This window comes from Sceloporus occidentalis, unplaced genomic scaffold (assembly GCF_023333645.1).
Source record: "Sceloporus occidentalis isolate IW3139 unplaced genomic scaffold, rSceOcc1.0.p SCAF_3, whole genome shotgun sequence".
In the NCBI taxonomy this organism is placed as follows: Eukaryota; Metazoa; Chordata; class Lepidosauria; order Squamata; family Phrynosomatidae; genus Sceloporus; species Sceloporus occidentalis.
The window spans coordinates 42032526-42060354 of NW_028316983.1; the positions used below are offsets into that span (position 1 = coordinate 42032526).

The 27829-nt window shown below is 38.4% G+C and overlaps 1 protein-coding gene across 4 annotated transcripts in view; it reads right to left on the reverse strand.

Moving 5' to 3' along the window:
• Positions 1-943: 943 nt before the first annotated feature.
• RBL1 (RB transcriptional corepressor like 1) overlaps positions 944-27829 on the reverse strand; it is a 49274-nt gene continuing 22388 nt past the window's right edge. The window contains exons 13-23 of one of the 4 annotated variants that reach the window (XM_089514131.1): positions 26723-26887; positions 26418-26553; positions 25606-25863; positions 24879-25096; positions 22857-23033; positions 21160-21231; positions 20940-21018; positions 19972-20138; positions 18315-18479; positions 17855-18025; positions 944-1028 (exon numbers count right to left, since the gene is read on the reverse strand). In XM_089514131.1, coding sequence (XP_089370257.1) covers positions 17855-18025; positions 18315-18479; positions 19972-20138; positions 20940-21018; positions 21160-21231; positions 22857-23033; positions 24879-25096; positions 25606-25863; positions 26418-26553; positions 26723-26887 — 1608 coding nt within the window. In that variant the 3' untranslated portion in view covers positions 944-1028. Of the gene's footprint in view, positions 1029-15210; positions 18026-18314; positions 18480-19971; positions 20139-20939; positions 21019-21159; positions 21232-22856; positions 23034-24878; positions 25097-25605; positions 25864-26417; positions 26888-27829 lie in introns of those variants that run through there. The other 3 variants (XM_089514132.1, XM_089514133.1, XM_089514135.1) reach the window with 3 other exon arrangements.

The window sequence follows — 27829 nt, forward strand, 5'->3', positions numbered from 1 at the left end:
TGTACCTTGCAGAGGTGACTAGTTAGCCCAGATTCCCAGTTTTAAATCAAAAAGCAAGATTCTAGTGGCTGTGGAACCTGAAGTCTGAGACAAAATGTATAATAAATGCGCTTTTCAGCATGTTTAACTAATGAAGTCAGTGGTCCAAAATACACTGCAGAAATAATCCACCTTGAGACCACTATAACTGCTCTGGTTCAATGCTAGAGAATTCTGGGAACTGTAGTTTGGTGAGACATTTAGCCTTCTCTGTCAGAGAGAGCTCTGGTGCCACAATAAACTACACTTCCCAGGATTCCCTAACACTGTTAAAGCAGTCTCAAGATGGATTATTTCTGCAGTGTGTTTTTGGACCAGAGTTAGGATTGACATTTGTTTAGCTAGCCATAAAATGTAAGTGCAAAATGATAATTTGTCATCAGAAAGGACTTCCTAGCACATGTTCAACCCAAGCTTTGATCTGCCCATATAAAACAATTGAGAAATTCGCAGTTTTAATGCAAATATGATTGGACAATATTGAACGCACCTCAAAGCAAAAAGTAGCAACAGCAACAGTTTCCCACCATCCTCCAGGAACCCATGGAAATGGGTGGGCTGTTGAGAAGTGCATAGCCAGCTTTTGTATGGAAATGGTGTATGGCCATTATTCAGCATCCACCACCCCACTCTGAGGATCATATATTGACACCCCAATAAAATAAGGGACTTTCTTCTATTAGTTTTTGCTTTGTTTGTTTTTTTATTTACATTTCCATTAACATCTTGTCAGATACTTACTTTCTCATTTTAATATATATGTAACCATTTTCTGTTTTTCTCATAAGCCACTAGTATGCTTTCTATTTTTTTTAATTAAACTGACAAAAAGTGCACAGATAAAATATTGCCAATTATTCAATTGTTTGGTACTTTAAATGAACAGCAATAATTCCATACCTGACAAAATAATTCCATTTAGCAAGATCAGTTTGTCAGCCACTATCATCAAGAAATCCCTTCTCTTGACATCTCCCTTTGCAAGGCCACTGGATAAAGAAAGAAAAAAGAGTAATTCAGAATAATTACTCTTCTAGGAGCACCAAATTAATATTACAGCCATTTTTTTATAAGATCTGGTTATCCCAATGTTTGTACCTGTTGGAACTGGGGTTGCCAGATGTAAAAGAGGACCAGGTTGCTGTGCCTTTAACTACTGTGTGAAAAGAAGAAAGCTCATTGGTGTAGCCTCACCACCTGGTTAGAACAGATTGTATTGTAATTTCCAGTATTTTACACTCAAACCTCTGAAGCTGATGTTTGAGCCTGAAACTTTATGCATATTTTCCTGAATTCAGTTGAGTTTACTGTACTTTTGAGCAGACTTGCATGCCTATCTTCCAAATAAATAAGCAATAGCCTACTAAAATTAATTATTTTGCATGAGTTTCCTGTATTTTTCCTTATGATCTAATTCCTATAGAGGTTAAATGATCATGATTCTACTAAATTTCACAGCATTTAATTTATATAGCATCCAGAGAGCTAGAGACAATCTATTTGTTTTAACTCCCGATAGTCTGTAATTGACAGATGGTGTGATGTAGCGGTTTGTGTATTGGACTATGACTCTGGAGACCACAGTTCAAATCTTGGCACAGCCATGTAAACCCACTGGGTGACCTTGGGCAAGTCACACACTCTCAGCCTCAAAGGACGGCAATGGCAAAAAACCCCACAACCCAACCCTGAAGAAATTTGCCAAGAAAACCCAATGATGGGGTAACCTTAGGGTGGCCATAAGCCAGAAATGACACGAATGCACAACAACAATAACAACAAAGTCTATTACTATGCAAGGGGAATATATGAACTTGTAGATAATGCTGAACTACTACATCATCACCATTGTCTTTCCAGCAGAGAACTGGTGAGAGATAATCTGGAGGAGTATAAATTGCTCATCCCATTGAGAGAGAAAGTTGTTTGCACTGCAGAAAACTCATTTGTAATTATTAATCTGAATATATGCTATTAATAAAGACAACGTGTGGATGCATTAAGATAAAAACATCATGAGAAGCCCCCCAAAACTAGCTTAATATACCAGTGTGAATGACTGATGTAACTCTACATACAATAGTCTTGATTCCACTTCACTCCTGCATTTGAATAAGAACAGAAACAAACCAGGAACCAACACTGAACCACAGCATCATGTAATGTACGGACAAGAACAATGGCTAATTATTTCCAGGATTAATAAAATGTCAAACCACTGTTGAAAATTGGTTTACAAATCCTAGGTCATTTGGGAGCAATTTACCCTATTTCCAAAATCACCTGTGTTGGGAAAGTATGGTTTACTGTGGCTTTCTGAGTTGTTTGCCTACCATTCAAAGGGAGGAAGGACATAGAATCACAGAGTTGGAAGAGACCACAAGGGTCATCCAGTCCAACCCCCTGCCATGCAGGAACTTACAGTCAAAGCACTCCTGCCAGATGGCCATCCGGCCTCTGCTTAAAGACCTCCAAGGAAGGAGACTCCACCACACTCTGCAGGAGTGTGTTTCACTGTCAAACAGCTCTTACTCTCAGGAAGTTCTTTCCAGTATTTAGATGGAATCCCCTTTCCTGCAGTTTGAATCGATTGCTCTGTAGCTTAGTTTCTAGGGCAGCAGAAAACAAGCTTGCTACATCCTATGGGAACAAGGGGCCTGCATGTGAGTGTACACTGGTCATGCATATCCCAGATTACCATATAAAGAACAGGTTTAGGGCTTCCCAAAACACACCCAGTTCATCTTTTGTTAACACTGTACAAGAAACAATGTCCTGTTTCAAATGGGGGCAAAAGTGTTGAGATGTTATTGTGTTTGTTGCTGTATTATAGCTCTTGTTTTGCTCAGATAATGTTTTGCTGATCACAGGTTTTGAAGGCTTTCCCCTTCCATTGCTAAAGTATTTTGTCCCTGTTGTTTTGACCAATATTTAGTCTGTTTTTGGTTTTTTAAATACCCTGAAAGCCTTAGTTGTAAAACTCCTCATCACCTCCCTCCCTACATATACAGCAGTCTTGTCCTTTTAAAATACTCTCATCCCTCAAAAGCCTTAGTGGTAAAGCACTGGGATCTTGATCAGCCACTCCCAGGTACCAAAGGGAAGGTGTGCCTCCCAAACTCTCTCCCTATTCCAGGGCTGGGAGGTGCCACAGGTCTTGATCTGGTTGGGAAGGGAACGGCAAGAAGCTGCACCTGCCCTTCTTACAGCAAGCTCTGGCACACAGAGCCTGGTGCTAAGGCTTTAAGACTGGTTTTCACTATAAAGAGCAAAAAGAGGAAGAAGTGAAACCTGGAAATTAGCTTTCAAAGAGTACAATTCTTCTTGTCTTAAAAGAAATGGGGCAGGGGGCAGGGGTTTGCAAAAACTTATTATGAGAAATGATCTCCTATAATTTTGGTGTGTGTAGGTCTTCTGTATGACCCTAAAATGGAACTGCAGCATCTGCCATGGATCCTAAGCAGATCTCCTAGGCCAGCTCTAATTTACAGATCAAAGCAGCTAGTTTGAGGAGTTGCAGCAGAAAGATTCACACCTCAAAACATGAAGGTGATTGATAGCCCAGGATGTCTCCTGGCAGGGCTAGGAGCAAGAACAATTCTCACCTCTGAATATATCTATAGCAAGGCAATCTTAGCTATGTAGATTTGGGTTTCTTTGAAGTATAGTGAAACAACCTTCTCTTCAGGGCTAGATCTGGTCTGTTTAAGGATCTCTAGATCTTTTGTTCAGTGTGCTTGTTAGAATTCCTAGTGTCTCCACGCCAGTTCGAATTTTGACTTAGCTCTGACCCGCTGCTGCTTCCTCCCATCCTTTCCGTGCGGCTTGGGTCCAAAAGCATCATTTCTTAATTGGAGCAGCCTCCTCAGGTAAATATTACCTTTAGAAGGCCTCTTGTTTTTTCCACAACTAATTCCTTTATTCCTGAGTTCTTGAGTATGTGTGCGATTGAAAGGTTGTCTTAAGTGTGTGTTTTCCCCAATAAATTTGCAAACATTTGAAATACTTTGTCTCTACCATGTCCTCATTCCTAGCAGCCTTCGTATAGATAAGGTTAATCCCAGAGTTAAATAACTGTGCTAATTAAAATTCCCCAAGTCTAAGTTTATTCATAATAACTAGAAGGGTGCATATGGCGCCTGGGTCACTCACTGGCAATCCTTGCATTAGAAGGAGTGAGTCCCCTCCAGACCACTTCGAATATCAAGTGGACAGATAAACTATCTCCCAAGGAGACTTCCCTCTTTTTGGGAGTGTGTCCCAATTTAATGACTTCCCCTGTGTATAATTCTCTTTTTCTTCTCGTGGTTGTTTACTTTTTAAAAATATCCAGAAGGGTTAGGTTTATCTGATAAGACTGCAAGAACTGTGACTGGTAGACTTAAATCTGTGTTCATTCACCATGGAATACCAAGAAGAGCTGAGAATGATAATATGACCTTTGTTAGTCAAAAATTTCAAATGTTTGCTAAAGAATTGGGGTGGATGGGTTGAGCAATGTCCATCCAATGGAATTAAAGAACAAGTAATCTAGTCTACAAAGCAGGCTATAAAGAAACCAGGAGATGCACATGTGGATTTGGCATTGCTGGAATGTCAGAATACACCAGATCATAGAATCACAAAGTTGGAAGAGACCACAAGGGCCATCCACTCCAACCCCCTGCCATGCAGGAACTCTCAGTCAAAACATCCCCAACAATGGCCATACAGCCTCTGTTTGAAGACCTCCAAGGAAGGAGACTGCACTACACTCCGAGGAAGTGTGTTCCACTGTTGAGGATCTCTGTTCAACATACAGTATATGAACAGATACGTTTGTATCATGGGGTGTGACAGTAGCAAATGCATTTTGTGTTTTGTTTTGGGTGAAACACTTGCTTATCTTCCAAGATGATACAACTCGCCCTCCATATTCACAGATTCAAACACCCACAATTATAGAACATTAATATATGGTGTGTGTGTGTGTGTGTGTATTCCAAATTCAAACCTTGATTTTGTCATTTTATATAAAGCACACCATTTTACTATCCATTGTATTTAATGAGATGTGAACATCCACAGATTTTGGAATCCGGGGAGGAGCGGGGGTTTCCTGGAACCAAACCCCAGCGGATAACAAGAGCCTCCTATACATTTCTTTTTCTGCCAGCTATGTTTTTCTGATCAACATAGGGAAAACCTACCAATTTCTTCACAAAAGAGTAACTCAGCATAAATGTGATGTCAGAAATGGCAATGTGGGGGGGGGGGGAGACCTGGGGGTAAACACTTAAGCCTCCAAGGAGTCTGATCTTAAATGTGGCCAATGTGGAATGGAGAAAGAGGAAAGAGAAATTAGAATGAGAAACTGCTGAGTTTCAATTCAAAAGGTTCCAGTCCCTCACAAGATGCTTGAATTAAGAGGAAGATTCTTATCACAGTACAGCCAAAACATTCTCATTATCAACAGGAATAGTTTTGTGAATGTCCAGCCTTAGTCATTTACTTTCTCTCTAACCATACCATCTATGATCCCATTGTAATCAATTGTACAGTGCTTACAGCAGGGGTGGGCAATTGCAAAGGAGGTGAGGACTATTTGCTCCTCAACCATTCACTGCAGGCTGCAGTGGCACTTCAGTTGAGACTTGAAATAACATCACATCACTTCCAGACTTTTTTCCCCCTTCGTTGGGGGATGTCTGAGGGAATCACTGTTATACTTGTGGGGTTAAATCAACATGTTTTGTAGTGGTTTTGAGTCAGTTAAGAATAGACAATTGTCTGCTTTTTATCCAGAGGAGACCTTGGGGTTTCAGGGGTGTTCTGGTGCACCTTGGCATAGACAGATATACTCACACTTTCTTCACTGCTGTTGTAGACCTCCATGGGCTGGATGAGTCAATTCTTCTCCTTTATTTTATTGCATGCCTATGGCTTATATAGTCAAAACAGAGCAATTACTAGTGTTGCCATTAACAGTATGCCAATGCTTATAACATAATACATGAGGGAGAAGGCTGTGTCTTCCAGCTACTAGTTCATTACCATTACCAGGTATGTCCTCCACTTGTTTCTTGCTAAGAACAAGATGAGAGACATCCTTTATGGGAACAGCCAACAAGACTTTCCATTTCAAACCAAGGTATGATTGGGAAACGAAACTAGAGATCCAAGAAAAAGGGAGCTCTTCTGTGAAAGCTGTTGATCAGCATTACAGCATAACTAGATGCCTGACTATTACAAGTTAAGACAGAGCAAAATACAAGAATTAGAGGCTGTTATGGGAGAAGACAAAATGTAATGCTGAAAAGTGTTTATGCAACTAAGGGATGGAGAAGCCAGGTGAGAAAAACTGACTCGAGTCCACTCTGGCTGCAAGCGGATCCGATCTGTGTTGACCGCATGCCCCACTTCAAAAGTGGGCCATGGCCGCCAGACCCAACCCATGCTGCCAAGAGCCAGATTATCCCTTTTTGCTCTGGTTCCGCCCCTCTTAATGGCACACATGCATGTGGTGCATGCAGTGCATGCCATGCGGGAGTGCGGCGCCATTAAAATCAATGGGACTTGAGGTCCCGCACTAATTCCCTTATGCAGAGGGGTCCAGAATGGATCCCCTGGACAAAACAAGATCCACTGTACTCTGTGGTTAATTCAAGTGGCCAGATACTTAACACTGGAAATTCTGATAAAAATGAAAAGGACATTACAAAGCAATCTTTCCTTAGCACTTTCTTCTTGCCTCGGTACCTTAGACTACAGCCACTTAGTACAATCTAATTTGAGATGTGATGTGACTGACATATTACTTTGGTACAGGGAAATTTTCAAGCACATCTTTTGAAGGGAACACAAATGTAGTAACTCTCTTGCTCAATCACTTTCGTTTCTCCCACTTTCTCTAAATCTTGTGTCTGAGCCCTTCACCTCCAACAATCTCATATCTTCACACCAATCTAGTCAGTACATGTGCACACTTTGTACTACTGTTTTGAGCAGCCACTCCTTTCTCTTCCATCCCTTTGGCCTCACACAAACTCCCTTTCTCTTTTCTGGCAGTTGCAGCAGGATCTCTCATTTGAGTAGAATGGAAGAAGGCATTCATTTTTTAAACTCTCAAGATAAATGTGAGTCTGTAATTCAACTCATTTTTTCAGTGTCTGTCTTTCGACTCTCTATTGTTGCTGGATGTTCTTCCCTCCTCTCTTTCTTGCTAGTTGAACAGCCCCATTCAAAGAGGCAGGAGGAGAGTGTCACCCATATGATCTGTTCTCCCTCCTTTTGTTCAGACTGAGAAAACATGTATGGCAGAAATCCCCATTTCTTCTGAAAAATTGTGAATTACAGCCCTATTATAAAAACAGGGCATGTGAAAAGCATGAATCAAGGCTACCATTAGCAAAGAATACAGAGAAATAGAATGGCTTCCAGTTAACACGGGTGACTGGCAAGACTGCATTTTTTTCACCCTATCTGTTTAACTTTTACACTGAATATATCTCATGTCAAGCAGGATTAGAGTCAGAGGAAGAATGTGTAAAAATCGATTGAAGATATGACAGCCTACTACTAGCAGAAAATAGCAAACACTTGGAATGATTACTGAACAAAGGCAAGAAAATGCCAAGGCAGGTTTACAGTTGAACATTAAGAAAACACAAAATAGGAACACAGCCAATTTACATAACTTTAAAGTAGACGATGAAGACATACTATAGTTCAAGATTTTCCATACCTTGGCTCAGTCATTAATCAGGATAGAGACTGCAATCAAGAAATCAGAAGAGGACTAGAACTTGGAAGAGCAGTTATGAAGGAACTAGTCAAGATTCTCAAGTGTAAAGATATATAATTGAATACTTAACTAAGGATTGTCCATACTATTGTATTTCTAATTTCTATGTGTGATTACGAAAGCTGGACAGTGAAGAAAGCTGATAAGAAAAGCATAAACTCATTTGAAATGTGGTGCTGGGTAACAGTTCTATGGATACCATGGACTGCTAAAAAGACAAAGACAAATCTGAACCCTCCCTAGAAGCCAAAATGACAAAACTGAGACTGTTGTACTTTGGACATATCATGAGAAGACATGAGTCACTAGAGGAAACAATAATGCCTGCTAGGGTAGAAGGCAGTGGGAAAAGAGGAAGGCCACAGGACAGATGGATGGACTCCAACAGGGAAGCCACAGCCAAGTCTTCAAGACTCGAACAGGATGTTGAGGGCAGTTAACAACAACAATTTTAATTTGACGACTAAGTGCAGGGTATCTATTTAAAACTGTTCCTCATGTACATAAGCAAACACAGAATACTTAGGTGTAGGCCTGCTGGCTTTGGACAACCCTATGGTACGCAGAGCTATTTGCTGTTAAAGCTATCTAAGAAGAAGAGACAAGCTGAAGGCTGTATGGGTGAACTGTAAGAGGGACCATAGGCCTTGAGAAAACTTGTATTAACAGTACCTAGACAGTAGATTATGATGAAGATGATGATGATGATGATATGATAATTTATTTTTATTTCTTGCCTCTCCCAATGGATTGAGGCATGATCACAGCAGATAAAATACATACAAAGCATGCAATTTACAACATTAAAACCTCATGAAATAACCCTCAAATTACAAAACATACAAATTAATATAATGCAATACAAGTCAAATATAGTAGCTGAGCCAGAGTTAGGGTTTGTATCTTATGTAGTTGGGGATAGAGAGAAGGGTGGGTATGTTGCTCATGTCAGCTCTGGTGGAAAGGCCCGCTGGCCTTTCTTAATGGCTTTCTTAAAAGCATCCAAGGTGGTAATATGACAGATCTCCTCCAGCAGTTCGTTCCAGAGTTTGGAGCAATCGAAGTGAAGGAGCTCTAGGAGGTAGATGTTAATCTAGTTTTTTGTGTCTGTAATAAAAGCTTCCCAGATGTTCTGAGAGTGTGGGGCGAACTGTATAGAGCAGGTACAAAAGCCACCTGCTTATATTTCACACTATGGTGAATTGTACTGTTGGTGAATTCACCAATGGATGCTAGCCTGGATTTATTTCTGATTAATTTCTTAGTATACAGTGGCTGGAAGAAAACTTAAACAATTAAAGCAAGTCTTCTGATCATTTCACCCAAATGTACTTGCCAGGTTACTCCAACCAGTTTGCCCTCTGAGCACCCTCTGCCTTTGTGTTAAGTTGCTCTTTCCAACACCAACATTCTAGTTTCGTTTTTCCAAAACAGAAGGTTATTGTTGTTTGCTTGCATTTCAGTTTCTTGGAATTGCTTAGTCAAATGTGGCTGGGATCCATAGAGCCAGCCTTGTGAGTAATCAGTCGAGATTTTGATGTTTTTTCCCTTTGAACAACAGAATTTGTATTAAGTGAAAAAATACATCCATTATATTATGATCATTAATACTGCTCAAGTGTGGGACTCACAAAAACGTGCTTAATAGACTGTAGCAAAGCCTTGGACTGCATAGAACATAAAAAAAACCTATGGATAGTTGTTAAGGACATGGGAATGCCACTACATCTGATGGTCCTGGTCAGAATCTGTACTTAGGACAAGAGGCTGCAGTGTACAGAGAAACAGAATAAATCATAGAATAGAAACATAGAATCAGAGTTGGAAGAGGCCTCAAGGGCAATCCAGTGTAACCGCCTGCCATGCAGGAAATCTCAATCAAAGCATCCCCAACAGATGGCCATCCAGCCTCTGTTTAAAGCCCTCCAAAGAAGGAGATTTCAGCACACTCCGAGGGAGTGTGTTCAACTATCGAACAGCTCTTACTGTCAGGAGCTTCTTGCTAATGTTTAGATGCAATCTCTTCCTGTAGTTTGCATCCCAAACTACAAAGGGTCCCAATTGGCAAAGGGAAAGGCTGCATTCTAGCACCCATTAAGAGCAGGCCTAGACTCAGAAAAAGGAAAAATGAAGATAGCACTAGCAGAAAACATCACACACTTTAGACAATTATTAAGGAAGATCAAAGAAGAAACTACAAAGGCAAGCTTAATGGTGAACATAAAGAACACGCAAAAAATGGCCACAGAGGAACTAAATATATTCAACCTACACAATGAGGAAATTGAGAGTTCCCATGCCTTGGATCAAGCACTGACCAGAAAGGAGCAGCCAAGAAATTAGAATAAGGCTAGGAATGGGAAGGGCTGCTATGAAAGAATTGGAAAGATCCTAAAGAGTAAAGATACACAACTGAGCATTAAAGTTAGAATTGTCCAAGCTATTGTATTTGTTAGGACCATGTGGCACACTTGGCCTGGAAATGACATGGATGTGGCCACTAGGTGGAACTGGAGCAGAGGTAACTACAGTTCAAGTGGCAGGTGTGCATGAGTCAGCATTTGGAAGCTATGCATCATGGGACATCTGATGCAACATGCACAGTAGGCGAAGTCAGCCAAGGGGTGCACCATGGGATATAGTATGATGCAACATGCACTAGGTATGAAACCAGCAAGGTTTCATTGGTGGCATGGCTGTCACATGATTTCACAGAAGACCACCTATAAAGGGAGAAGGTGACTATCTCTATTGTTGGTTGGATTATTGGGTTGTTGTGGTTGGCGAAGCACTTTGTTTGTATAGAGCTGTGAGTATCCAAGACAGCCATCTGGAATTCTGTGCAATCTTGTAAATAGCTTGCAACAAGTGATTAAAGCCCTCATGTTCGAGCGAGCCTTGCAGTCCAGCAGTGTTATTTCTTCAAGCCGGCAGCTCAAGGCTGAAACCTACGTGGGAGGAATTTTTCCTTGCAGCCCGAAGCCTTTGCAGACTTCTCTCCAAAAGCCTTTTCATGGCATCCTGCCTAAGTAGATCAACTCTGCATGTGGTCGTAGTGGACACAGTGCGTCTCCCTACGCCCCAACAGTATTCCCCATCATCATGTACAGGATGCAAAACCTGGACAGTGAAGAAAGCAGATAAGAAGAAATTCAATTCATTTTGAGATATGGTGCCAAAAAGTCAAACAAATGGGTCCTTGAACAGATTGAGCCAGAAATCTCCTTGGAAGCCAAGATGATAAACCTGAGGCTGTCATACTGCTGTCACATTATGAGAAGGTGTAACTCATTAGAAAAGACAATAATGCTAGGAAAGGTGGAGAGAAGAGAGGCTTAAATATGTGCGAGCCTATTTTTGCAGGGGCCAGCGGAATGGATCCCCCAAGAAAACAGAGGGCCAACTGTATATGATTCTATAATTCTAAGAGCACACAGTAGTAAGTTTTTAGGATGAGAGGAAGCAATTAAAACTATGTCTATGTTTGACTTATGTTTACTCATGCTTTTCAAAATAGAATCAAAGAATCCTAGAGTTGGAAGAGACTACTCCCCACAAAGGTCCACTCATAAAATTCCACCAGATCATCTTCAGAACAAACAGATGCTGCCCTCTGAACCCAAGGGATTGGCAATACTTTTCTCATTCAAGTAGTATGCAGAATCCCTTAAATTCCAGTTTTTCTTTGTTGGTATATCAGGCGTTGAGCTTCAGGAGCAGAAGCAATCCTGTCATAGGAAGAAGTACGAAGAGATGAAAAACAAACCAATAGAGCAGAATTGGCGATCCCTTTTTATTATTCCTTCTTCCTCTTCTTAGCTGGCTAATAAGCTCTCATTGGGAAAGTTACCAGCATTCCAACTTTTGATGCCATATCCCTGGCCAAAGACTCTTCTTTTCCATTTTCCCAAATATTTGGTGGTAATACGTAAGTGGAAATTAAGCTTTAGCCCCCCCATCCCCCAAAAAACTGAGTCTTTATGAAAGCTACCCTGATTGGTTGAACTGTGATCTACTAGCTTGTTTTGTCTATGTATAGCATTGTATGCAATGTTTTGGAAGAAGGAACTTGCATTATTTCAATGCTGATATGATTACCAATTTATTTTGGTTTACATTTAATCTTTTTTTAAATTTAAATATAATTAAGTGATATATTTTGTAATAGTTCTTTTTGATGAAATTGATTACATTTTCAGGAAGAGCATTTTTCAAATCTGTATGGTTGTGAAACCATCTAACCCTCAGCATAACTGCACTAAATGCAAATATAACCTTGTAATTATTGAAATTCCTTGTTTTGTTGGCTGAGTGTTGAGGGATTAATATTTAATCCAGATAATTCATTTTCTCCTCCACCCAGTATTTTCAGTTTCATTTCTCCTGAACAGCACAGAAAGCAGATACCTGTTTTCTAGATTTATTGAATATTAGTCACATTTTCCTTATACATAAGACATATATATGATCTTGGAAACTAAGCAGGGCCTGGTTAGTACTTAGATGAGAGACTGCCAACAAAAACCAGATGCAGCAGGTATTTCAGAGGAAGGAACTAGCAAAACCACTCTAAGTATTCCTTTCCCAAGAAAACCGTATGAAATTAATGCTATAAGTCTACAGGCAACGTGAAGGTACACACACACAAACACACATGCAATCATTATAGGTCCCAAATAACTGTACCAAGGCATGCTATTACAGAGAGTCTGAAGGTGATAGTCGTGAAATGTAAGGATGCTGGAGATAACACTAATGCTGGAGAGCTCCAGACCCCCTCGCAAAACGGAGTCTCGCTTATATTCAAGCCCCATTGACTGGAATACAGGTGCATGGCCACAGGAGAGCGCAGTCACACATCTTGGGCACGCACCCCATTGTTTCCCCTTCCGTTCGTCCCTCATGCATAAGTGAGGGACCTGAGTTTCAAGACCGCGAGAACAGAGGGAGGACTGTAATTAATTTCTACACACAGATACAAGCTAGCCTTTTAGAACTGCTCTATTTGTAAAGAAACTAGGAATTCATGATGCAAGTTTTATATAGCATCTTTTCAGTGTGCTCAAGTTTTACATCTCAAACCTGTGTTCAATCTATGCCACCACCTCCATGAAAATGATGCAACTGTAAATTTGGATTTAAACTGTATGTAAAAATATATTTACTTCCATTTCGTTGAATGAAATGTGTGCATATTTAGCTTTTAATACAATATGTATAATTTGTGGTATCGTTGCAGATTTTATAAAAACACACAAAAGAAAAAAGAAGAAAAGAGGTTACACTGGTGAAACAGACATGGTTCCACATCCTGTCTCTTAGACAGAGGGATTGAGGGCTCTTGCCATTTGTCACCTAAGTCTGGATTCTGTCAACTTCTGGTCACTAGAGTTCACAATTTATAAAAGTAGATAAACCAGACATGCCAAGTTAACATCAATACTCAAGCATTTTTAAGTATTGGAATTCCATCTTGTTTCAGCCTCGTTTATTCTCTCCCTATGCCCATTTAGCTTGTCTGTTGACCAGTCAAAACTGACTAGCTCACAATTGAGTTGTACACTAAAGGTGGACAGGTTGCTTATCTGTAACAGTATTTCTTCAAGTGGTCATCTGCAGGACCAACAGGGGCAATATATTGGATGGGCTAAGCTACTGCCAAAGTTGCAAACCAAGTTTTGCCTAGAGATTCTAGAAGTATTTGAGCTTTGCTGCGCAGGTGCACATTTACCCATTTGTGTGATTCGCAAAGACCATGAAGAAGAAATGTAGTACCTTATCTCTTATCCAATAAAAATACAATTATTTCCATAACCCCATCTGTAATACAGAAGGAGTCAGTACTCATTTAATGTATCTGTCTCATCCAAGGTACTTGCCACAGTTGTTTACCCTCCAAAATCTACTGGTGCCTTCACCTCTTGATTAACTGTTTGTTTCTTATCTTTCGTTTACATTCCAGAGTGTCTGGCATTCTTCCCAGACTGACCTGTACTAGCCAGTTTTCTGTTCTTTCACTCTCTCTCACACACACCTGTATTAGCTTTTATTAGATTAAATCCTGCCTGCTGAAGTTATATTAACAGGGCAAGAATTTGGGAGCAGACCATTCACTGGCCTATAACAGTGTAGCAATAAGGGTAGCAAAACAAAACCTTTTTTGGTTACCAACATTGCATCCTCACAGAACCATCTGGAGATCTGTTACAATGTGGTCCAAAAGAGAATTTAAAACAGGGTAGACAGAGGGGATTAAATTTCTTGGATTCACTCTGATTTGGACAATAGAATTGGATCTGGCCACACTAACACGTGCCGTGGTGATATTCCATTTGGATTACTATAATGCACATTATAGTAACAGGGCAAATATCACTACCCAGTTGGACTGCTATGTTCCCCAAGGCCTTTTGTATTGGAGGGACTCTCCCTTGGCATCAGCCCTCCCTCCTCTAAGGATTCAAGAGACAGAGGCGTGCTATCCTTGCCAGTTTGCCATCTGCAAGCAAAAAGGCAAATTCCAACACATCAATAAAATATAATGAAGAGAGCTGAATTGCAGGGCTAAAAAGCAGCCTTGGCGTCTGGAGTAGGCAGGATTAGAAACCAGTGAGAGGAGCTACTCTCCTCACAGGAAAAGTGTCAATTTACTGACATCCCAGCTCTGCTTTCTGGAGCACAGAGGAGGAGGAGTTCATCCTAAACTATCCACTGCTGGGCAACATTTACTCCTAACAGTGCACTGCTTATGTGTTTTGGACTTAGTAAGGTCCTTCTGGTCTTTATAATGTTCAGTGACCTTCCCTCCCTGTTAGTCTACAATTTGTTTGTTCAGTTAGAAATTGCTTCACTGAATAATTTGGAAATACTTCTGATCTTGGAATCTAAGCAGGCTCAGCTCTGGTTAGTTCTTTGATGGGAGACTGCCAAGGAATATAAGGTGATGTAGGCTATGTTTCAGAGGAAAAAACTGGCAAGACCATCTCTGAGTATTCCTTATCTAAGGAAAACCTATGAAATTCATGGCATCACAAGAAGACATACAGTATTTTAAAAATAAATAAATAAAGCAGAAAACAAACTACCATAATTTGTTCAATTGTTTGTTTTCAGAGTCATGCAGAAATAAAGACTGAAAGTTTATTCAGTTTCCCTGAGGAAGTGAATGGAAGGATCAATTATTCAGATTCCCAAATATCAATCGAGAGCTGGCTGGACATGATGTAAACTGGACTCCAAATCAGATTGGGAGGAGAGGAGGAAAAACCAGAAAAAATCAGTCAGAGCATCAGAATAAAGATTTTTAAAAATGAAAGACCATATTTACAAGAATGTTTCTGAAGGATAACAAATGTTTTATTAAAAAAAAACCTTTGCGAGTAAGCTCACCATTTATTCAGGAGATCACTAGCTTCTTTAGATCAAAACTGGTATGAATATAGAATTACAAAAGCTGTCACGTTAGTACAAAATATAATTAACTTACACGATTAAAATCATGATTAATAAGAACTTCAGCACCATCCCTTTATAATCAAACTTGAAAATCTGTTTAGAAAATTGTGTTGTATTGATTAAAAATCTTACTTAGAAAAGTGCACTGAAAGTAATTGGTCAATGTAGCTGAAACTGTATACAGTGCCTATTTATACAACACTTATGGGAAAGGACATTCAAAGAGATATATTTTTTCTTCTTCCACACTACCATGTTCACAGGGTTACTTATTTTATAAAAAGCCCCACACATGGACCTTGTACAGTACTACTTACCAACTTTTTATCCACAGTGAATTAGTAAACAAATACAGAAACACAGTGTTTCAGCTCTGTTTTCATGTTTGACCACATGACCCTTTAGGCTAATAGATTTCAGTGTATTAAATCACAGAATACTGATTAACAGTAAAAATCCTTTAGAACTGATTAGATCCTTATTAAAAGCAGCTAAACACTACAATGCTTTCAACATATTAATTAAAAATACAAGATTATTTTACAATTTTAATCTTAAACATTCCAAAAGAGAATAATCCTCTGCACTAGTGAGGAAACCTCAGCCTAAACATAATTGTGAGTTCCCACTAGATTAAATCCTCTGAATCAGTTGGAACTCAACAAGTCAACACTTATGCAACTTTCATTAATTCGCTGGCTTTGTTCTAGCTGTGACTAAAAGGTAAATCCTTATCTTTCCCATACTATTACATGGTACTCCTAATCAAATGTTCTCTTATAAATGCTTCTGAAATGAGAATCAAATGTTTAGCACCCAATGCCATCAACAAGAAGCACAGGCCAACCACATAAAATAGTTATATAATACTCTTATATACAAATGCACTTAATTTGATAACATTTATATTTTATGTAGATACTACACAAGTGAAAACACTTTTCAAGGGAAAAAGTGAATAACCAGAATGTAAGAAAATGGCTACAAATTACAGCTCCCCACATAAGAAGCAATCAACTGTGTTTTAAATCCCAAAGAGTCTTTTGCCACTGAAAAGTCCATCAGGCAGAGAAGGCTGAAGAACTGACCCAACATTTCCCCTCTATGCACTATTATCAAGAACGAAACCACAGAAAGTCATAAAAATAGCACCTTCCCAAGATAATTTTTCTTTTTGTTCCAGAGCAACACCATTTAAATTCCCAATTTGCAAACCGTTATTCTTCAACTTTCAGAAAAGCACACAAAGATTTTGAGAAATACAGCCAGCAATGAAGTAAAGAATGACTATTTCTCTCAGGCAAGGTGGTTTTCCAATTCCTTTGACTAATTGGGACTATTTTTCCTTTTTAAAGAGCAGAGCATCATTCAGCCTTTCCTGACTATTGTGGGAGGTTGACAGGATTCATTGCCTCTTTAGGAGACTAAATTCAAACAAGATAGCAAGAAAATGCGAATTTCCCCAATATGGGCGATGACAGAATATTGCAACTACTTCCACTCAGCAGTTGTACCAGTAACAACAATAAAGCTCATGAACCACTACTCTGAATCTTACTCAATTCTTCCTTCAGGATTTTTGCAATTCTACCAGTAGCTAAGCCTGAAGAACTTTACCAACACGTTGGTTTATCAAATCAAAATGTTAATAAAAATAAAGAGGATGTCTCTTTATTCTAAGCTAAAAAGAGAAAAAACATCTGGTTAATTACTATATACTATATAACTTCTTGCCTTACATCACATTAAGATAATGCATAGGAAGTAGCAAGTTTCTTTTAAACAATAAACATTAAAACATTTTTGAAGACAATCAAGGGAATAATTAGGCATATGCAATAGTTGAAAACTGTTAAAAAGTGGAAGACTCAGACATTGGAATTGGTTGTCACTTTCAGCAAACAAATCCAAAAGCATGTAAAAACCATTAAAAACACACACCTTTCACAGACAATTCAAACTATTTTTCAAAGTGTGTGTGTGTGTGTGTGTGTGTATATATATATATATATATATATATATATGCATTTATCAGGTGTAGGAAGAAATTTAACGGTCAGCCCTTGGTATCTGTGGACTTGCCATCCACGGATCCAAGCATCCGTGGACAGCAAGCCCATGTTGTCCCCAATGGTGGCTCATGCATACAGCTCTGCTACCATTAGGGACAGCCCCTGTTCTCCCATGGTGGTGCGTGCATGCAACCGTGCCACTATTGTTTCATTTACTCCAGTGGCAGCGTGGCCAAATACACATGCCACCATGGGACAATGGGGGCTGTCCCTAATGGCAGTGTGGCTGTGTGCACGCTCTGCCACTGGAGACAACGCAGGCTTGACCATCCACGGATTTTGGTATCCACTGGGGGTTCCAGAATGGATCCTCTTCAGATACCAAGGGCCGACTGTAATTGTTCAATCTTCCACTTTTTAACAGAGCATCATAAAACAGTACATACTTTAATTTGGCTCACTGCCCATCTACCATAAGCAAAAGTAGTAAATTGAAGTAGGAATGAGATTTGAGCCACATGAAAAAGTTCTCAAAAACTTTAGTCCTCACAGCATTCTGGCTGACCTAATGATTTGCTCTTTCACTGACAACATCCTGAAGACGTTTAAGTAAAACATCATCATTCTCCTGGCATATTCTCTTTGCTGGTGACTCTGTGTCACTGTCAATTGATATGGCTCTCTTCTTAGGTCTTTGTCCTTCTTGTTTTATCATATTGTTGATTTCCTTTAAACTCTGTAAAATGTAAAAGAATTTACAATCAAAACTGAAAGCAAAGTTACAATATGTTATTGTACAAACTTTTATCAAATTCTCAGTTTCTAAAAGATGTTTAGGTCAAATTATGGTTTTGTTAATTAGATTTTATGCAGCAGCTTCCTCCCATCCTCACATTTTCAATCCAAAAAATCTATACCATATGAACTATTAGAACCATGCAGAGAATTGTTAATAAAACTTTCTTGAAGTCAACAAACATGGTTAATATTTTAAATTCTACACAGTCAAAAAGCACACATCTTACCTTAGAAGGGCTTCCATTAAATTTATATAACAGTGCAGTCTTAGGTGTCAAGCAAGCACCATTCTTATGTGGTGAAACATAAACAGAGTGTTGGTGAGATATCCGTCGAGGAGAGACTGGTTGCTGTTTAATGCTTGGAAAGGGAGAAAGGGGAGGTGCCTCCACCTTGAAGAGGAAAAAAATGCACATTTAGACGCAAGATATCTATTAAACTTTCTTCTAATACTGCAAAGACAGAATTTAACTAAAAAACACAAGCTCAAAAATGAGAAATGCCAGTTTACAATTCTGTCATCTAGGTATATTAAACTGTCCATAGAAGGTGTTTTCAATCTACAGGGAGATTCTCTGAAGTTGTATCCATTATTTATCTCCAAAGATGTAACTTTGCAAATATTTGTAACAGGACACTAGCAAGTGTGTCAATGTGTACTGGTGCCCAATGCACATCAGGACTGATGCGCAGCCGTCCTTTGTGCATGAAGTACCAATACACACCTGCTCAATTTGCTGGCACTACTATGCGGTAATATACCAACAGCCCCATCTACTGGATATCTAAATTACACAACCATGCAATTCTAATTTCTGCATACCTAAGTCCACTTATAAAGATTTAAGAGCCCAACAAGATTCCAGCCACCAATTCTATACCAGGTTTTAGAAAGATTTTCCCTCTGATGATGTTTCAAATATAATCCTATTGCACAACAATTCAGAAAGGCATCTTTTATTCTGCACCTGTTTGAAAGTAGTCAACTAACAAATGTAATATGAAAGCAATCTATTATCTACATACATTTTGCATCCCAAAGTATTTAAAACACAGACTTAAAGAACTTTAGATATCGGACACCATTGAAACACTGAATGATCTTTCAAATAAACTCTAAATTTCCATGAGATTAGCCCATATAATAAATTATTATTTGCAATCACCCAAATTATAGTACAGTAACCCCTCCATTTCCACAGATATAAGATCTGCGTCCCTTGCATATACGCAACCGGGAAACTGAGAGGGAAACAATGGGGTGCGCATCCGTGGTGCTCACCTGCAGCAACCCGCGGGAGCACGCCCTAGTCAAGCCAATGTATACGCATTTTTGTTTTCATGGGGGGGGGGATCCAGAACTGATCCCTCGCGGAAACAGAAGAGCAATTGTATTTAGAAGGTTAATGCTCCAAGGTGCACTATAGCACTGGTCTCTCATTTACATAGAAATTTCAGAAATTATTAAACTTTAATTGTTTTTGCAGGAGTCCAGAATCCAGAACACCCTTATCAGCCTTAGCAGCTGTCTCAGATCACTATTTAGTAGCATCTGGTCTAACGTTGAAATTTTGTTCTAATTATGATTTGAGGCAATACATACATATTCCGTATGTATAACTGTGAGTTGAAAAACATTTGTGTGTAAGAAAGAGAGATCAAGGATACACATCTCTTTTTACATCAAATAAGGACTTTCTGCGAGATATTCCAATATTTCATTCTATGTTGGCCTTATTCATAACTGACGTGGGTTGCAAATTAACAAATATATTATGGAATACAAAGGAAAATGCATGTTAGCTAGTATAAATCCATTTGTACTCAGGATAAGAAAACCACTACCAAATTTGATGTGCTTCTTGAAACCTGAGACCTACATACCACAGGATCGTGGCTGGAAGCATCATATTTCAGTGCAAAGTTTTTCACTTTTCTGACATAGATAGTATTGTAAAATTTTATCAGATCCCCTCTTTCTTCCTTTTCCATATCTCTGGAATTTTCTGATTTTATCCTTAGAGGTAAATCTTTCATCTTTTGGGGAGAACCTATTAAAAAGAAAGGGTGGGTAAAACATAGCAGGATAACTATTTAAGTAATGTTGGCATATGATGAAAAAGGCATCTAATCATTTCCCCATTTAATAAGTTTAAACTAACTTTAACCATTTATTTTAAATAATAAAATTTGTTTTAAATAAAACAATAATCCAGATATTTTTCATGCCAAACATTTTTATGTGTAAAATTTACATGTGTTGAGTTAAATACTGAATTCACTTGCATAAAACTATTATAATTTGAATGTTATTTCTTTATAAAATGTTAGAATATGAATTAACATGAATATCCAAATGAAAATATGCACATTAAACAAAGTATTTTTATTAATTTGTATTGCTTTTAATCTGCATTGCTTTAGATATGTTGTTAGCCACCTTGAGTCCAATTTCTGGAAGAAAGGCCAGATATAAATGAAAATAAATAAATAAATGAGCATGGATCATGTGGCGTAGCAGTATGAGTGCTGGACGACGACTCTGGAGAGCACGAGTTGATTCCCTGTTCAGCCATGAAATCCACTGGGTGACCGTGAGCAAGTAACACACTCTCAGCCTCAGGAAAAGACAATGGCAAACTTCCTCTGAACAAATCATGCCAAGAAAACCCCATGATAGGTTCACCATAAGTCAGAAACAACTTGAAGATACACAACATGGATTAAATACTATTCAGCTTATTTTCTTTCCAAAACCAAGCATCAGTTTTTAAATGTTGAACATCCAAGAACCCCACATACCTTGAACTATTCAAAAAAAGTATGAACTAACACAGTAAGTATTCACTTACCTTCTTCTGACATTTCTTCTTCTTTTATATCTGATGCTGCCTCCGTGTGCAGTTTTTTCAACAAGACACTTCTGTAGACCTGTAACACATGGAAAATGCAGGTTCTGTAACTCCTGATAAACTGAATGGAAATATTCTCAAAAGTGCAGATAGTGTTTAAATAACTTGAACTGCATTAAATATGCACAAAGTATATATTCATGTGAAGAAATATACTTACATGACTATTTGCCTGTGGCTGGTTTCTATAGCTTTTCATTATGTCCTGAAAAGTTCTTTCCTCTTTGGAGACCTAAATTAATTATACAGGAAAAGCATTTCTATATACATGCTTGAAATCAAAGAGCTCTTGTTTGCATTTTTTATAAACAGTGTGGATTCAAATGTTATAGGTGGCCCACACTTGACTAGGCAAAGGTATTTATATTAATTCTTTGCTCATATTTCTCTCCAGCAACTGCTATGGATGAGGAGCCACAGCCTCCATCCATTCCTCTGTTCCATAAGTAAAATAATGTGTTATATAGAAGACTGCTTGATATACTTTTGTTTCTTAATTTCTCAAACTACAAAAGCCTGCAGCCCTTTTCTTCCCAATTCATTTAATAGTTTTTTTAAAAAAAATATAATGGAATAGCTATAAAAATAGAACAAAACAGAATAAAAATTGCTGTATACAATTAAAAATACTTAAGAATTTGAATGTTTGAAGAGACTCTAAAAAAGAACTGTACTGGGACAGAGAGAGTACATTCTGAAAAGGAACTGTCACTATGAAATGACAGGCCCCATTGGAATTGAATTGGCTTAAAAGTGAGAATATTTAGAAAACTCAAGGGCCTCTTATCAGACTAATATATGCATATGCACTAGTCCCTCCACATTTGCTGGGGTTAGGGGCACAGGACACCCATGAATGTGGGAAAACCACAAATAACAAAAACACAAAGTTTTTACCTGAGTAACACCTCTCTAGGAATCTCTAGGTCCTCCAGTGCAACTCTGTTATCCACATCTGCCAGACACTGACCACAGAGTTGTGCTAGAGGAACTATAAATGCCCAGTGGATTGTTCTTTCTAGGAATCTCTAGGTCCTTCAGTGCAACCTTTGGTTTAAGTTGACTATGGAGTTGTGCTGGAGGACATAGCTATTTCTAGAGAGAACATATTAATAAAATCCATGAATAATCAAATCCGCAAAAGTCAAAGCTGCAAATGTGGAGAGACGAGTGTATACTCAACTATGAAGTGACAGGGCCCTCTGGAAAAGAATTAGCCGTAAACAGTGAGAAGGTTTAGAAAACACAGGGGCTTCTTATCAGACTAATACATACTGTAAATACTAGTTATGGATTCTGACATGATCTGTGGATACGTTGAGGGTAAAACTTACGGACATGTAATAAAGGATCTAAAGCAAGGAAAACTATGGCAAAGACCTTACAAAATTCCAGCAGGCATTAACTGTTTCTGCTCACCCTAAAGGCTGGATGGATGAGGGAGATCAATGCTTCCAGAATAGATTATGCTCTTGCTTTTCAGCAGGGGATTGTTACTTTTTTATATAAGAGTAAAAATACAGTACTTACACTGACCCATGGATATGCTGATTCAAATTTTGGGGGAATAAAATTTGTACACTTATACATGAGTATATACAGTAATTACTATTATGAAGGTTCTCTCTATAGCAAAGACTTGGCAGGTAATAGTATGTTTCATTAGATTCAACTATCTGCATTTGAATACCATTCAACTCAGCTGATAAAGAGAGAAACAATTACTCACATATGGCTTGGAAAAATACAGACACATCTGTATTGCTGTCTTTAAGCATCTTATTATGCTTCAACTAAAAAGGTGAAATTAACTTCTTTCCTAAATATAACAATTACTTTCTGATGGAAATGCCTTACCTTTGCCATGATGTAAAAAGCACAGAGGAGGAGCTGATCCAAGTGCCTGTCTTTCATAAGATCTGTACAATGAACTAATGTGAATTCAAAACATGTCCATATCTTCCGGCGCAATTCATTAGAAACATCCAGTTTTAAGCAGAGATCACGTAATCGCACACTTGCAAGATGATACACCTAAGATGAAACACTTGCATACAGTCACCTTGTTGGTTACTTGAAAAATGTTTGCAATTAACAAACTGTTGACCAATTCAGTCAATCACTCTCCTGCTTCACTTCTTGAACCTAGGCCAAATTTTCCTACAATGTTGGCTTTTGCTGTTTCTGACTTTTGCATTCCAGTTACCTGTGATTAACAAGAAGTCCTGTTTTGGTGTGTGATTAATTTTTTCTTGGACTCCAGCACAGAATCTTTCAATTTCTTCTTCTTCTGCCTCTGTAGTTGGAGCATAAACTTCTATTACAGTTACACTGATGAGTTTTCCCTAAAGTTTTACTGATGTGATTTGGTCAGACTTTTCATTATATCTTTTGACTGCTTTTACTACATCTCTCCTCATTATTAGCCACCCCATTTATTCTGATTTTCATTTCCTGAATAAAACTGTATAATTATCTGGCTCAAGATGTCCAAATCCTGTCCACTTCAGCTCAGTCACCACAAGTATTGCAATTTTTATATATTCCATTTTGTGTTTTACTATTTCTAGCTTCCATAATAGTGTTCGGTGCAAATGAGCACCGCCCCCTACAGTTGGTTATGACTAGACATTCATGTGAAAGGACTACCTTTACCTTGATTGAGGCTTCTCACATTCCATGTTCCTATAGTATGTGTTGTGCAGCTTTGGACTTTCCTTTCACTTTATAGCATGTCAACAGCTAAACATCCTTTGGGCTTGTGCCCGATTATGTCATTATCCCCAGCATTACTGAGACTGGTCTCTTGCTCTTCCCCAGTAGCTAGCTAAGTGCCGTCCAACCTGGAAGTCTAATCTTCTGTTACTATCTCATTTCATTTTGAATTTTCTAATGATGAGGTTTTCATGGTAAAGACATTCAGAATAAGTGTACCATGGTGCCTTCCGTGCAATACTAACAAGTGTTAGTTATGCTACTGCTGTCTCTGGGAGATACTATGCCATCGCCATCTCTCACTATTGCAGTTGCCCAGTAGCTGTTTGGCACATTTAGTCTGGCTCCTTGTTAAAATCCTGCCTGACATGGGAGCATTGCTACGCTCAGTATAGCTTCTTGCCTGAAGAGAGCACGCAACCCCTCTAGTGCAGAAATGTCTATATTCTTTAAAAGAAGTCATTCCATTTGTCCATAGTAGCATGGAGACATCTAGCAACAATACAAAAACAATTATGTACCAATGTCTGCTTAACTCTTTTGCTTCTTTGACTGGCTGCCATGTCTTTCTATTTGCTCACTGACTAGTTTTATGCTGTCCTTATTTAGATTATAAAAATATTTTTCATTCTAATCTCCAAAGGATAATTCATTCTGCACTGGATGCTCCCCAGTGCCTGTCAGCTTTTCCCATGGTTCTAGTCACATATGTGGACCCTCAATAATGTTATTAAATTATTAATGTTATCACTTTGAGTACATCAATTGAGAGCCAGTATGGCACAGTGGTTTGAATATGACTCTGGAGACAATGGGACATGACTGTGGCAACCAGGATTTGAATCTCCACTTGGCCATGGAAATCCAATGGATGACTTTGGGCAAGTCACACTTTTTTGGCCTCAGAGTATGGTAATGACAACTCCCCCTGAAGAGGTTTGCCAAGGAAATCCTGTGATAGCCTCACCTTACGGTCACTGTAAGTTGGAAATGAATTGAAGACACACAACAACAACCTTCTATTTTGTATGATTTAGTATTCTAAATCCTCCTGGGTACAGTGTTTCATTATTCCTACTAACATGAAATAGGGCTATTACTATGAAACATTTTGGCTTGGTAGTAGTAGGGATTTTAAACAATGTATCCTAGAATATTTTATACCTTTCTGAAAAATAGTGCTAGAGATCCAGTTTTCTTTGGTCTGCTTCCTGCTGGATGAGAAATCTCTTGTGTTTGAGTCATATGAAATTGACTGGGGGACACATTCAATAAAGTTTGAGCACTTAGGGGAACCTGTCCATGGCTGTCCACTTTAGATTCTTCAGATATACTGATTGAGATGGGTATCAAAGTGATCCGTCCAGTATCATATGGAATACCTAAGGTATATTCAAAAGTTAAAAAGATATTAATCTATTTATATAGGTTAACTGCAAATAGAAGAAAACTGAAACAGACACCAAAAACATAACATCTTTCATTTTATAATCTGGATACTGATATGCATGTTGTTTTATTAACCAGTTAACTCAATTTCTCTACTTAGAGCCTATAACTGAGCATTCCAAACTGCATTTTCCACAAAAGCTGAGAGTAGGCATTCATCTGGTATTAAGCAGAATATGGCACTTCCTGTCAAGATGCACATAATCAAAGCTCAAATTATTTTAAAAACTAAGGCAGCAGTAAAAATAAAACAAATTAAGTAACCAATATTTTACTGCCCTCTTATATCACCCCAAATAAGCTGTCTAAACTGGCAACTTCACCATACAGTGAAATGCCAGCTCAAGTTATATCCAAATCTTTTCACAACCATTGCATTTTTCTAAGAGTAAGAACCAATATTAAAACCACATTATACAATGTATTAATGTGTACTACTTACTATGCAATGGAATCGTCATTTTATGTCCTGTTACTGTATTTGTTGACATGCTGAGAACTGTTTGTTCAGGTGAGACAGACAAATGTTCATCAATAAAGTTTGACACTGGAGCAATTTTCAACCTATTCCCTTCAGTGAGAATTTTTTCTGCTGATTTTTCTCTTGGGCTTTCATCCCCAAAAAGCCTTCTCTTAGCACTTCCAGCCATCGGAGAACTATAACGATCGTGAACAGAGATTGGAGATAATGTTTGCATATCTAAAATAGAGGGGAAAATGCATCACGACAAAATGAAAAAAGTTACAGAAGCATAGCTTTGAAATTTCACAAATGAATGTTGTGATAGAGAAGTTATAGACACTAAGGCAAGTATATAAATTCCAAGCTTCTATTTGTATAAAAACTATCTTCCAAAGTCTACATGAAAGAAGGGCAAAATGAACCTGTCCAACCCCAAATTCCATCAATGGTGAGGAATGCTGGGATGCAGTGATTGTTAGGGCCACATTTGATAATCCTCTGACATACTTGAGCCAGAATAACTACTGAACTGCATTTGGAACAAAAACAGATATCTATGGATAAGACTGTTCGTCGGTTTCCTCTAGCCAGTATTTTCGTACTTAAAGGTGCATGCAATAATTAAAGCAATCTCCCAGAAAAACACTGAAACTGCGCTTTAGTTGCAGAAAGAAAAAAAAGTGAAACACTTCTATTCTGGCTTTTAAGTAAATTCAGGTAACTGTTACTCAGAGACACTGTTTCATATCAGATCTTATAGACACAGAACACAGTAATTAGATCAAACATACCCCGTCTAATATTCCCCCCAAGATCTGTCCGAACCTCTTTTACTCGAGGATGCACTATAGGAGATGCTGGAATCATGGGAAGATGTCCTAGCCCTCTTCCTCCATTTCCTGTTTCAAAATTACATGGAAATATTACCTAGGAAAGAAAAAGTGGCAGCTTCAAGAAATAGGAATAATACTGTTTCCTGTTTACATAATTTTTTAAATAAAAGGTACTAATCTATCATTAAATAATCATGTTTCTAGATTCCCAAGTTGAAAAGAATAATGCTCATGTCGTCTATCTTATTTGCCTGCTAACATACTTCTTCGCAGGTAGGAACCTTGTTTTCAGATGCTTGGAGGGCACCCCACAGGGCAGAATCTTTTGTCCATGCTAGGCTTTCAAGAATTTGTTCCTCAATGCTGTTGAGATGTTTCACCATGTCTCGAGAAAGTCCTTCTTCTGATCGAATCAATACTTCAATCACCTTCAATTTAAAAGGGAGTTCAGTCATACCTTCCCAGTGCAAATCTACATCATTAAAACATTCTCCCCATCTCAGATTAAGGATTGCTCATTAAAATATCTTCCTTTCAGATAGTTCCACAATTTTTGTCCCTTCCTGCATTCTTTCTGGACACAGAAAGGAATCTTTTTATAATCATGTTTCTACAGTGGTTTAGAGGCACAGGATCCCCATGAAAGTAGGGGAAAATGCAAATAAAAAAACATTTTTTTCTAACCTGAGAAAACCTCTCTGTAGGAATCTCTAGATCCTCTAGTGCAACTCTATGGTTAACAACTGGCAGATGTTGACCACAGAATCACGCTGGAGGACCAACAAATGCATACAGTATTTTCTCTAGTGAACTCTAGGTCTTTCAATGCAACTCTATGGTTAACTTCCAGCAGAGTTGTACTAGAGGACTTCCCTAGAGAGAACACGTTAATCAAATCTGCAAATAATCAAATCCACAAAGCCAAAGTCACAAATCTGAAGGGTGTATTAGCACATTCTTCAGAAACAGCATTTATCTAGGAATTGTCCCTGCATCTGACTCATGTGATCATTTCCCACAAATACTGGACTGTTCTCCAGTTTTAATTAATATTAAATGCAAAAAACCTTGAGTCATCCACATATTACACTAAGGAGATTATCACATTACACTCTTAAAGAGTTACTGTTTAACTGCTCTGGTAGCCTCCCATTGCATTCTGTGGTTTGTAGTTTAGTGAGACCTAAGAGCTCTCTGGCTGAATATTCTAAATGCCTGTCCCTAAACTCCAAATCCCAGAATGCAACAGGAGGCAGCCAGAACAGTTAAAAGTGGAATAGCAACACTTTAAGAATGTAGTGCAATAATCTACTAAGATGTTTTACAGGTACTTTCAAATCTGTTATGTATGAGTGGATTAAATACGTACT